At 35.7% G+C, this 14,311-nt stretch overlaps 1 protein-coding gene across 1 annotated transcript in view; it reads right to left on the bottom strand.

Moving 5' to 3' along the window:
• The window catches only part of l(1)G0004 (RNA-binding protein pno1), a 148,385-nt gene that overhangs the window by 89,595 nt on the left and 44,479 nt on the right, over positions 1-14,311 (bottom strand). The window contains exon 3 of the mRNA XM_090390999.1: positions 11,257-11,406. Within this exon, the coding sequence (XP_090247125.1) occupies positions 11,257-11,406 (150 nt within the window). The remainder of the gene's footprint in view (positions 1-11,256; positions 11,407-14,311) is intronic.

Raw genomic sequence — 14,311 nt, 5'->3', positions numbered from 1 at the left:
GTGACTGGCTGTCAGATAGGTACCAGAAAGGTGTATATGGGAGTGCAGTATCCCGAAAGAGAAAGGTCACTAGTGGTGTGCCACAGGGGTAAGTTTTGGGGCCCATTGTTGTTCAATTGGTGTGTTAATGATATTAGGATGGGTTTAACTAGTGATAAAGCAACTGTTTGCAGATGATGCAAAACTGGGGAGAGCAATGCAAAGTCAAGCAGTTGTTATGGCCTTACAAGAGGACATGAACAGATTACATGAATGAGCAGGTAAATGGAACTGTCAGCTCAATGTTGCAAAGTGTAAGGTTTTGAGATTTGGTAAGCAGCGATGGGATGCAAAGTATACACTTGGTGGGAAACCTTTAATGGAGGTAGAGGAGAGTAATGGTGGACAAGGACCTGAAATTCAGGGGCCACAATGCACAAGTTGTGAAGACATCACATCGAATAATGGCAATGATGCAAAGGACCATTACATGCAGAAATATAGAGGTTATTGTGCACAGATTTGGTCACCGTTTTCATGGTGACGAGGATATGTTGGAAAGGGTCCAGACAAGATTCACAAAGGTGGTCAGTGATCTTTGGAATGTGGACAGATTGAGAGAGTTCCAGAGCCTCGTGAATAAGAGGAAGAGTGGGGATATGACTGAGACATATAAGCTAGTCAGGAATTGTTATCGCATCAACATGAAGATTTTTCATAGAATGGGAGAGGGGGCTAGGACAAGAGGTTATCATTGGAAACTGTACAAGGAGGGTGTGAGCAGAGGGGGTGAGGAGTAGGTTCTTTGCATGGAGGGTGGTTGATGAGTGGAATGCATTGCCTGAGTGTGTGGTGAATGTAGACACACTGAATCAGTTTAAGGCACGGTTGGATGAGCATTATGTGCAATAGTGTGTACCCCCCACGATGAGTCTCTGACTCCATGGAGGTCAAATGCTAATAATAATAATAATTATTATGGACATGAAAATCTTCCAAGAAATAGAATAGTTAGAAGTTTTGCTTATCAACAATATCATATTCATTCTTCATCACCATCTACGTTCACAACTTCAACTTCTAAAGATTGTAAATGCATAGAAGAGAACACAAAAAATAGATTTTGGGTTACAATTCAGTGTCTGATAGACCAATCCTAATTCAAAATATATGCATATCCGGTGAATGTCACACTCATATAGGTGATATTAGGTGACCAGAATGCAAAAGTGGGAGAAAAAGAACAAGATATCACTGGCAAATTTGGTTTAGGACTGAGGAATGAAGAACACCCAATGTAACATCAAACCATCTTCCTGTACCTCCTTCAATTATCACTGCTGACTTGTAGCTTAAATAGAGACTAATGTACTGCTTGATATAATGTTCCTTTTAGACCATATAACTGTAGCATTTTGAAAAGCTTTGCTCTTGGCTCCTTGTCATATGCCTTTTTTGCAGATCTACAAAACTAAAATACAAATTCTTGTTATATTCTCAAAATTTCTTAACAATTTGTCTTAAAGTGAAAATCTGACAACCTCTATTTGGCATGAATGCAGTTTGTCCTTTACCAAGCCTCCCTTTCATAATTTTTCTTAATCATTTCTCAAGCATACTTGCATAAATCTTACCAGAAACACTCAGTAGTGAAATACCTTTAATTTCCACAATCAGTTTTATTTCCCTCTTTACAGATGGGTACTATGAGAGTTCTGCTCCAATTATCTGGAATTCAACTGTCTGACCAGGCCTTTTGAATTATGCAATGCAGCCATTGTAAAATTTTGATACCTCCATATTTGAGCATTTCTGGCTGAATTTCATCCTTCCAGCTGCCTTTCCACATTTCAGGTTTTTGGTGACTTTTTCTACTTCAAGTATGGATATGTATTCCTAATTCATTCCTGTTTGAGTTTTCTACCATCATGTTGACACTGCTCGTTTAATTTAGAAGTCTTTCAAAGTAATTACTCCGGACATATAGAATATCTCTCTCTTTGGTTTTCATGTCACTTTTTTCATCTGATTCCTTTTACACTACTTTTTCCTCCATTTCTATGCTTTTTTCAATAGCCTCCAGAATATTTCACCACCTTCCTGATATTTATTTTCTTTGCTTTTACCAAAGTCTTCCCATGACTTGTTTAGTTAATTTTACACAGTGCTTTGCTTTCTTACATTTTTCTCAGTATTCTGAGAAAAATGTAAGAAAGCTCAGTATTCTGAACTTTTCTCAGTATTCTGAGAAAAATGTTTTCTAAATGCACAAGCGAGACTTATTTACCAGGAACACTCAATATGCTTTCTTCTTTCCTTCTCTGCCTCTTTAACTTTCGGAGTCCACCACAGAGTTCTGATTTTTTTTTATCCTTAGAAATAACCTCACCAATTGCGTCTGGCTGAATCAATCAACATTTCCTTCAGGATTTGCCATTGAATCTCCAAAGTTTGGTTATTGTTTTTAAATTCTTTCATTTTTTTTTTTTTTTTCAATGATGTTTGTGTATTTCAGAATCAGTTCAACCTTCATTCATTTTAAAACTTTCTTACACACTCTTCTTTTCAATATGAAATTCAGTTTTCTCCTGCTCAAAACTAAATAGTGATCACTTCCTATTTCAAACTGTGTATACTCTTGTGTCCTGTACCAGTGAGAAAACATTGCTATCAACTATAACAGCAATAAAACTTCTCTTATTTCTTGCATCTTCTCTCTATGTGAATTTGTACACATTTTTATGTTGTTTAGTTAGTAATAGCTAATCCATGTCCTGAACAGAAATCCAGCATGCATTTACCATTATTAGCTTTGCACTTTTCTCCAAATTCCCCAAAACATTTCTATATGTCTGGTAATCATTTCCTACTCTGCTGTTTAGATATCTAACAATGACTAACTTTTCCTTTTTCGTTGACCCAGCTACATTCTCCAATGCCTCAAAAAATTCCTCCCTTTTTTTCCTTGGTAGAACCTTCTGTGGGACCATAGGCATAAATAAGTCTCACTGTTCAGTTATTAATTCTGATACTAGCCCACCCTGGAGTATACAGCAATCCCTCGATTAACGCACTCTTTAAAACAGGTGCATTAATCGAATATAATAACCTATGGGAAAATGTATAATTCGTTCCTCAGATTTCTTTTTTGACTCTTAATTTATTTTATAAAAGAATTAGGGTATGTCTCAGGGCCTAGTTAAAGGAAAACCATGAAGCTGAAAGACAATAAAACATATTCAGAATATAAATTTATTATTCTGCTTCTTAACAGAGAATTGAGCTAACGTAGTTTGGTGGGCATTCTGTTTCTTTTTTCATACAACTGACGGTATAGCCCTATTGTCTCTTCTGAAAATTTTACTGGTTCTTTCTTCACCAGGGTCAGTCTCTAAGAATTGCTGCTTAAAAACTTCGATTGTACGAAAAATATTTTAAAATTGTTTCTGTGAAACCTCTTTGGGCTTGTCAGTGATTAAATTTTCTTCATATTCTTCAGGATCTTCCCGCTGTGCATCTAAATTTAGCAGGTTGGAATCACTCAACTTCTCAGAATGAGATTTAATTAACTTAGATTCATTTGAAAAGCTTCTAAAATCATTTGCATAATGTGGAAGAATGTGCTTCCAAATGGCTTGCATATTGCTAGCAGTAATTTCATTTGACTTTATAACCAGGCTGATATTTCTCTGATATGGCTAGAAAAGTCTTGGAAGGCTTTTCTAGCCATATTCGCTTCCAAAAAAAGGCCAGTTTCATCGACATTAAATATGTATTGATCACAATAGTCCCCTTCTTACACAATTTTCTTCAAAATCTCTGGATATCTCCTTATCTGCACTTGCAGCTTCGCCTGTGATTAGATTATGTAGGCTATTTCTCTTTTTGAAATGCTCAAATCACCCAGCACTAAAGTGGAATTCTTCTTTTCCATCATTGATAGCCCTTTTTTTTCCAGGTTACAAAGAGACTTTTGATTTAATAAGGCTAATGTTTAGAGGGATCCGTTTTTGGTTACAATCAATCTTCGATCCATGCAAAAAGAAGTCTCTCTAATTTAATCATTATAATACTTTGATTTTCAGTGCATGTATGATGAACTTGAAGCAGCCTTACCTTTCTCTTTGTATTCAGCAGTTGATTCACCCATTTTTCTGTTCTTGTCCTATCTTTGCTCAGGACTCGCCTTGTTCATTTTTCCCTTTATTATTTCAAATTTTTCTTTCAATCAGATTACTTTTTGAATCATTTTAACACTTCTATTTTTTGCTCACTAATTCTTTTACTCATGAAAATAATTTAAAATAAAAAAGTAAGGAAAACAATTGCACGAGATATGATCAGCAATCTGCTTTACATAGCATTTTGCTGATCAGGTTGTAAAATAACGTTGTAAAATGTTTCAAATTGGTAACTAAATTATTTCATCCTGGTGAGTGATTTTTTAAAATAGTTAGCCATAAAAAAAGTATAGATCAAAAATTTTTAAAATCTGTAACATTTATTTTTAAAATGTATATAGGCGCACTAATCGAATTTGGATATCGAAAAAAATGACGCACTAATCAGGGGCACATTAATCGAGGGATTGCTGTACTGTATTCATTGCACCTGTAATTTGTCCTGTATATACAGGGTGTTCGGGATAAATTTGACAGTTTCGTAAGGAAAAAGAAAATCTTCTTTGTATCTATTAAATTTAATGAATTGACAAAAAAACATTACAGGCAGAGTTAATTACAATACTATCAACAAGATTTACTCAAAATAACCACCATTAGCATCGATCACAGCTTCAATTCTGCTTCGGAACCTCGAACAAGCTGATGCTACAGTCTCCCTGGGAAGGGCCGCAAAAACTGTTTTAATTTTATCCATTAACTGGGCTTTTGTATTACTGGAAGTGCGATTGGTGTCTTTTTCAACTGCACCCCATACAAAATAATCCATGGGGTTAAGGTCTGAGGAGTTTGGAGGCCAAACATTTGGACTGGTGAAGTCGTAGAAATTTTCAGACAACCATTTTTGACTTTTCCCAGAGGTGTGGCAAGGGGCCGAATCCTGCTGCCATACATACGGCCTACCATTGGCTACCCTTGTTATCCAGGGCTTGACTACAGTTAGCAACTCCACGAACAAAGCCCGAATTCCAATGCCAGGGTTCTTCAACACCTGTTCCTGCAGATTTGCAAGGAATTCTGCTGTACGAACGCAATCAGATCGTCTGCTAGGGATCTTTCTTCTTGCTACATCCTCGTAGTCACCATTGCAAGTCTCTAGTTCATGCCTGATTGTTTTTACTGTATTCAGGGAGCATTGGGCAGCAGTCGTAATATCCTTATTTTGATGGCGGGCACGAATCATCATGATACAAGTTATTCTCTTCCATGATTCAGGTGGGTTCCAGCTATCCATCCTTTCTGACATCTTGTATATGAATGAAGAAGGGTCCAAACTTTTAAATGAAGAGAAGTGTGTGTTAATACATGTAACTTACGGAAAAATATAATTAATTATAAATATGTCAAATTTATCCCGAACACCCTGTATATACAAAACAGAACACACAATTCCTATCTGGAATAAGGAACATAAATGGTACATTTAATAACTGTGGTAAATTTGGCCTTTCTGATCATGCTCTGAATACTCTACATAGAACAGACTGGAAAGACGCCTGTTGTTTACATCACACCAAAACATGGTATGAGCGTAAATTTAAAGAGGTCTGTGAAATTCTTACCAACCACCCTAATCTTAACAATAATTTTGGTCTAAAAATCCCAAGAATATGGATGGCACATATTCTATCTACATAACCATTTGATCTAAAAGTAAATTATAATTACAACTGTGGAAATATAGGCTCTTAGTTTTAATATAACAAACACTTATGTGAGGATGTTCTACACCCTATATTTCTTCCTCATACTCTGTCAACACTATCTGAGCATAAAAGTTGTTAATCTAACAACTTTTCAAATCTAATCTTTTCGAATGGCATTGCAAAATTGTACTAATCAAACACTGAAAATTACATTACAAATTATTACAAACATTGACAGATTCAGATTAATATGCTATCAATTTGTCTGCAAGAGTTCACTTCATAAGGAAATAACAACGAATGCTCCAATTTCATCCTTAACATGTCTTTCATCTTTTCTTTATTCAAATGGTATTTTTTCTATCCTGTACAAGGTTTAATAACTTTCAATAATTAAATCACTTTTACAAAATTTCCTACTATGATTCACATGAAATGCTAACTTAAAAAAAAAAATAAATAAGTTGATTTTTAATGCTCGGATATAATTTGAGATTATAAAAATACAAGAATATAATTTTGTGTTAAGTATAAAACTAAAAGCATAATTTGCAGCATTTTCTTCATCCCAAGTCTCGTCCTACAAAACACGTACTGGCCAGAAAAGCATGTGCAATTTACAGTCAAATTCACTGGCCTCGGTGAATTTGGCTGTAACTTAAATGATTAACAACAATTCCATATTAAGTCTACTGACCAACCACCATAAGCTCTATATTATGCTAATCAAAGTTGAGCAGTGTAGAAGATAATGTTCAACTTTATGCAGCTTATTTGCAGAAACTGAGGCCATGGAATTCAGTAGATAATATTCTATCACAAACCTTCACTGTGAACTTGAGCTATCAAGAGAACCTAATGATACACAATGGGAGATATGCATAATACTTTACAGCATTATTCCTTCTGTACACTGGATACTGTAAGAGTGCTAAAAGTCAGTTAAGTCTAAATCAGAGGTTGGCAAAGTAGTCAATAGCAACCCTTGAGGGTCGATGTGGCTACCAGAGGGGTTGTAAATGTCTAGAGGTCAATAAACACCTAAAACAATTTTGAATAACACCTAGGAAACATGCAATGCCAACTGGCTGATCAGCTGACACAACATTTATTGCTCAGAGCAATCGGATTGGTGGTTCAGTGATCTGATAACTAGGGTGCTTAAGGGTCAAAGCTGTATAACTAAGAGGAGACCTCCACATAGCCTTTAAAGGAATGCAGAGAACAGACCAGGGCATCTGACCTAATGTCCAATCCTCACCTTCTTGTGGTGCACCCTGTTGGATATCTACCTGGATACTGAACGAACGAGGATGGGCTGGCAATTTGGGATTTAGCCGACCAAATTGTATCCTTATTGGCTTAAACCAATATAAAAATGATGGTACATGACAAAATTTCATGCTGGCTGGGGTATTGTCTGGATAAACAGTACACCCATTGTTTTTGCCAGGGAACCTAGGCGAACAGTGAAAAGTCAGCTACAAGAACGATTCCTAAAACACACCCCAGCTCAACATCACCAGAGTTCAAGATCGGTACTATCAACATAAGAAGCCTGAATGGCAAAGAAATGGAGCTAGCTGAGAAATTGGATAAGTACCAGAACAACATAATAGGGTGACTGAAACAAAATAGACAAAAACTGATGATATCTTTCTGAGCAATAAATACAAAATGTTATATTCAGGCAATAACAATCAAGGAAAAGGAGTAGCCATAGTATTCAACACTAAATACGAGGCTAATCTTCTTGAATGGCAGGAAGTCTCAAGTAGAGTAATGTGGGCAAATATGAGAATGGGGAACTGGACAATGAGACTTATTTGTGCCTATGGTCCCACAGAAGGTTCTACTAAGGTAGAAGTGGGGGAATTTTTTGAGGCTCTAGAGAAAGCTACTGACACAATGAAAAAGGAAAAGTTGGTCCTTGTTGGGGATCTAAACAGCAGAATAGGAAGTGATTGTCAGACATACAAATATATTTTGGGAAAATTTGGAGAAAAGAGCAAAGCTAATAATAATGGCAAATATCTGTTGGATTTCTGCTCAGGACATGGATTGCTTATTACTAACACCATGTTCCAACATAAAAATGTGCACAAATTCACATGGAGAGAAGAGGCAAGGAATAAGAAAAGTCTCATTGACTATGTTATTGTTGATAGTGATGTTTTCTTCCTGGTGCAGGACACCAGAGTGTACAGAGGATTTGAAATTGGAAGTGATCACTATTTAGTCTCGAGCAGGATAAAATTGAATTTCATACTGAAAAGAATGACATGTAAGAAAGTTTTAAAGTGAATAAAAGTTGAGCAGCTCTCAGATGTGAACTGTAGACTAAAATACACAAAGATTATTGAAGAAAAAATGAAATCGTTTGAGAACAGGAACCAAGCCTTGAAGATTCAGTGGCAAACCTTAAGCTGTGTGGGAGTGGCTAAATGGAAGTTGTGGTAGCATGAAAGATGTCAGGGGGGGGGGGGTGTAGGATGTTCTGGAGGTTGTTGAGGAAGGTTAGGGGTGGAAGACGGAGTGCTGTTTGGGGGGGGGGGGGGAAGAGCAGGGGATACCCCTGCTCTTCCACATGAGAGTGGAAGAGCAGGGGTATCCTTGAGGTGTGGAGTGGTTGCTTCGAGGAATTGGTGAATGAAACAGGCAGTGATAGCACAGTGGTGGAAGGCACTCAACAGGCATGCAGTCAGGAATACGTGTCCATAGGTGGAAAGGGCCATCAGAGGCTTGAAATGTGGAAAGGCAGTGGGAGTGGATGATATTCAACCAGAAATGCTAACGTCTGGTAGTATAAAAGTCTTACAATGGCTGCACTGCATAGTTCAGGCGGCCTAGTTAGAGGAACGTATTCCTAATGAATGGAGTAGAGCTCTAATAGTACCCATATATAAAAAGGAAAATAAAATTCAATGTGAGAATTACAGAGGTATTTCCCTACTGACTGTTCCTGGCAAGATATATGCCAGTATACTTAAGAAACAGTTGAGAAGAATTGTGAAAGAAAAGCTTGGTGAAGAACAAGCTGGATTCAGGCCAAATAGAGGCTGTCAAGATCAGATCTTCACTTTACGACAAATAGTTGAGAAAGCATAGGAATATAACAAAGATCTGTATTTAAGTTTTGTCGATCTGGAAAAGGCAAATGAAAAGGTGCCAAGAAAAAAGCTATTCAAAATGCGCTACAGTTATATGGTGTCAATGGGACATTATATCAAGCAATACTTAGTCTTTATTTGAGTTGCAAGTCAGCAGTTAGAATTGAAGGAAGTACAGGAAGATCGTCTAATGTTAAATCTGGTGTGAGACAAGGATCTACATTATCCCCTCTGTAATTCATTATCTATATGGATCACATTATGAAGGAAAGTGGAATTAAACATGATATCAGAATTGGAGATATTAATGTCAGCTCTTTGCTTTATGCGGACGATGTTATACTTCTAAATAAATCTGCTACAAGTTTGCAAGATTCCCTGACTAAATTGAATAACTGTTGTAATAGATATGATATGAAGGTCAGCAATAAAAAGACAAAGACAATGAAAATAGGCAGAATCATTGAAAATGTCAACTGTGTTGTGAATGGAGAACCTGTGGAACAAGTAAAACATTTCAGCTACTTAGGCACAATTTTTACTGAAGATGGTAAACTAAATATAGAAATAGACAACAGAATCAGCAAAGCTGGTATCGTGGGAAGTCAATTGAATAAATTCATATGGAATAAGAAAGAAATTAGTCGGAACACTAAATTAGCTGTATGCAAGACTGTGTTCAAACCAATTTTAACTTATTGATCTGAGAGCTGGGTCAGAAGTAAAACACTTTACCAAAGACTAGAGACTGGAGATATGAGAGGCCTGAGAAAGATTAGAGGTGTGAACAGATGGCATCAATGGCAATATCATATTAAAAACGAGGATATTAGGAAAGAACTTGACATTGTCAGCATCCAGGAATGCATTAGTAGAGCTAATCTCAGGTGGTATGGTCACTTAAACAGAATGGGCGAGGAAAGATTAGCAAAACAAGTGTTCTCTTCCAAGTTGGCAGGAAAACGACCCAGAGGAAGAACAAGATATAGGTGGATTGATAGGGTACAAAGTGCCTTAGACGATAGAAATATAAGATCTGATAATGTTGGTATCTTGACAAGTAACAGACTGATTTGGAGGAAAATTGTAGATAGGAAGTTAGTAATGATGTAAATTTTTCATGTAGTACTATCATATCCTGTACACCCCTTGATGGTACATGTCAGGAATTTGAAGATGATGATGATCTGATAACTTTGAATTTACTGTGTAATTTTTTTTAAAGTTTTAGTGCCCATAATGGCTGCCCCTGATAGTAAGAAGAAGTGCTGACAGTATTTGCAAGAGTATTTAAAATTTGAATTTATACCATCATTTACCAATGAAACAATGCCAAAATGCCTATTATATGAAAAGACTTTCATTAATGATGCCATGAAGCTTTCAAAGATGAAAGACCATCTCGAAAGGGTTCACTCTGATAAGGAAAATAAAGATCTTAATTTTTTTTAAGGCACTGAAAGAAAAGATCATAAAACGGCCAAATTTAAAGATATTTTTAAAAGCACCTGCCAGTAGAGAGTATGAAATACTGAAGGCATCATACAGTATCTCTTTAATATAGCAAAGAAATGAAAACCACATACCATTGGTAGGAGATCATCATACCAGCCATTAAAGATGTGATTGAAATTTTTTATTATTGATAACATTTATTTAATATGATGGGGTCGATGAGGGATCTAGGATTACATGAAGGGGTCGATGGTCTAAATCATCAGTTAAATCTAAATCATGCTCTGCTTCAAGATAACTTATTCAAGAGTGGCTATGTACTTTCAACCATATGCCTGGGAAAGGAGTGTCCTGGGTTCGATTCCAGTCATTGACATATGGAGCTTAGGATATTTTTCAGACATAGCCAAGTTAGCCGGGTCTTGGGTGTGAACTGCAGGGTTTTTCTCCCCAGTTTATCTGGGGTGTTTCCTCCCACAAGCAGGCCCCATGAACACACGCATCTCCAAAAAAGGACACACCGGAGAGGCACAGGGCTAGCTACCTTACGGTTTGAAAGGGTAGAATAGCTCTGTAACAGGCCAATAGGCCTAATACGAAAAAGGAGGAAGAAGAAGAAGAAGTCTAAATCATGCACTATTTCCAGTATTCACAAAAGTCCTTCATGTAGCATACAGTCATTATCTTTATGGTTTACCATGTCATGTGGTTTATCACTAAAACAAAGAATTCAAGAAAAAATGAGAGAGCACATACAATTTTTGCAACACAGTAGATATATAACAATTATCCATTTTAATATACAAGATGTGAAGTATTCCTGAAGAAACTGTCAAAATTATTTTTTTAATGAAAGTTTCTTCTAAAAGTTAAAAAAAAAATCACCTTGATTTCTACCATTCTCGTCTTCATGTTAACACGAATTTGAAGATGAAGATTTTCCACTATTGGTGTATAGATCTTCATCCAGTTTTCCTTCAAAGGAGTATAACGATGAGCTGGAATATTAATTTTTCTCATTTCTTCTCTGCTATCCTATAACAAACCATCTTGATAATGTTATTTCTATTCTAATTCACATTAAATCCATCTTTTACAACAGATTTTTTTAAATAATATGGCTTAAAAAAGCAAAGTGAAACCTAAGCTAATGATAACTTATTCAAGAAAATGAATATCAACAGAGAGAGAGAGAGAGAGATATGCAATTCACATTCAAAGGACTAATTCCACAAAAATAAATCACTTCATTTTTACATATTGTGGCTAACTGGAAAAAAAAAGAAAAAAAAAGAAGCAATCTAATCTACAACAAAAGGAACCTGAAAACTAAAAACAATTTGGGATACTGTCCTGAATTAAGTAATGTAGCTCTTATGTATATAAATAATAATTTTTAAAAACATTAATCATATCAGAGGGATACTGACAAACTTTTATTTATTATTATTATTTTTAATTTTAACATAGCATTGTATCTATGGAACTTCAATCAGGAGTGTTCAGTAGTTTGTTATAGTGAATGAGTGTTTATAGCAGTGTTTGCTAAGAGAACTGTATTTTCATAACAAAATTATTTACATTTAATATTGCTTCAGCATGTTCATTACAAAAAGTCTTTAACATACAGCTTCAAATGCTGACCTATGTAAAACTGATTTTTATAGTAAATCTGCAGTTCTATCTAAAAGTTTTGTTAATTGTTTTTTTATAAAAAATTTACACAATATTATCTTTTAATAAAATTGCAATCCCTAAATCCTACTAACATCAGACTCTGAAAGTTCCCACACATTTAGTAAGAAAATCACCAAATTTCAAGATTTCACAATTATTTAATACCATCAGAGATTTCTTGAATTTACATAATGATTGTTTACTTTTATAGTGCAATGTTTGAAAAAAAAAGAAAAACATCCAGCAAAAATTCATTATTTTTTATTTCTATATCACTCACCAACTAAGAGGCCATAGAATCCCACTAGACATGGATGTTTTGACAAATGTCTTTATATGTTGAGGTCTTTTTAAAGAGAAAATAAGCAACATTGCTTCAAAAAAAAAAACCTTAGTAACCTACTAACTTCGAAGCATTGAAGTTAGTAGGTTACTTTCATCCTAATTGAGAATACTGTGGAGATAAGTATTCAGGGCACCTATTACAGATGATCTTGAAGTTTGAGATATAATACATCAACTACTACAAGGCTTGTCATATTAGTAGGACGAGTGCAGTATACTATCATCAGCAAAAGTAAGAACAGGGTTAATACTCAAAGAACAGGTCGTTTATAATACATCAACTACTACAAGGCTTGTCATATTAGTAGGACGAGTGCAGTATACTATCATCAGCAAAAGTAAGAACAGGATTAATACTCAAAGAACAGGTCGTTTATATAAATCAGGAAGAGAGAGTGGGTGAAATGATAGAGCTCTGAGAGACACTGACAGGAAAGTCTGAGGAGAGAACATCATCCACCATTACACATAGGAATCGATCTGAAAGTAAACTAGTGATCCATTTACACAAGGACAAAGGCAGTTTCAGCTTAATCATCAGTTTTATTTACATAATACTTATTCTGTTTCATAATTTTTACTTATCACATCTACTGGGAAAGATGGTAATTTAAAATGCCAGTTTGGTGATTATCACTGATTTTGTCATAATGGAATAACAATAACAGAAGAAGTAATGCAGGAACCATTTTATTTTTAGAGACCACTTGGTCATACTTCAAGGTAACCAATTAATCGAGACATGACAACCAAAAATAGATATTCAGCAAACGGCAGTAATTAGCTTATTTCTTATGCAGTGATGGAATATGAGGAATTTGACCAGTGGATATTAGAACTTTCTTATATTGATTCTAATCTAAATGCTTTAAACTTTTTGATGATGAAAAACTGTTTTCTTAATTGCTGCTGTGTCATATGACATAACCAGACCTGTCCACATGTGGTGTTTCAGAGTCAATCAGAATTCAGAAATGCACTAGTTGTTATGCGTGTAGATCTCGGGACTTTTTGTTTATTAAGAGTTTTTGTGATGCAGAATGTTTTTAACGTTTATCTATAATGGCAGGGAGGAAATTTTATTTTTTTCCATAAAAGTGATTCAAGATGTGTTATAAGTGCTAGAAACAAAAACACTGTAAAAAATGTTCTTGTTATGTACTTTTTTCTTCACAGACTGATAAACATCTATATAAGTCATTAACATATGCTTTAAAACTGATAGTTTAGTTATACAGGATAAAAATTAGGCCATAGCATTAACAAAAGCTTATAAACTGAACCAGATCCAGGATAAAACACATGACTATGATGTTTAAGTGCAAAACCACCACCTGTTGGGTGAAGTGGCTTGAAAGTTCCATGCGGTTCCTAGAGCAGGATTTCCTGATTACCTAAACCTGAAGCCATCAATGGAAATAATACTACAGCCTCTCGCAGATTGGATTCACATAAAAAATGCAGCATATCTGATTACATTGTTTGCATCTTTATATAAAGCTTGGGGCTCCTACTGGTTACCGAGCACATCCCCTAAGTGGCGGAAGGAGGAAACCTGACTAAAATCCATTGGATATCAGGGCAGCTCTGAATATATTGAATAAAGAGCAGTGGACCAGTGGTTTTGAGACTGGCAATCCCATGTGAAAATATTGCTATTTACCAACCTGCAGAAGGCCAGTGTGGTGAATTTATGGCCCAATCTTCCACATTCCCCAGGAGGCTAGATTGTTACTACCTACGGCAGCAAGCAGTTAAACACGAAGGCAGAGGGTGCTAAGAATCCCTAGGTACCAGATCATGCTGTCATTGGAACTTGAAACTCTAGGACTCTGAGCAGTGAAGCATGGCTAATTGAACTAACTGAAGAGCTAAAGCGACTAAAATGGAACATTCTCGGGCTGTGTGAAGTTAGAGT

Source organism: Typopeltis vanoorti, chromosome 4 (genome assembly GCF_054136105.1).
Source record: "Typopeltis vanoorti isolate ZY-2024b chromosome 4, IOZ_Tvanoo_1.0, whole genome shotgun sequence".
In the NCBI taxonomy this organism is placed as follows: Eukaryota; Metazoa; Arthropoda; class Arachnida; order Uropygi; family Thelyphonidae; genus Typopeltis; species Typopeltis vanoorti.
Note: the sequence above shows the minus strand (reverse complement) of the source record. Positions and strands in the feature narration are given on the sequence as shown.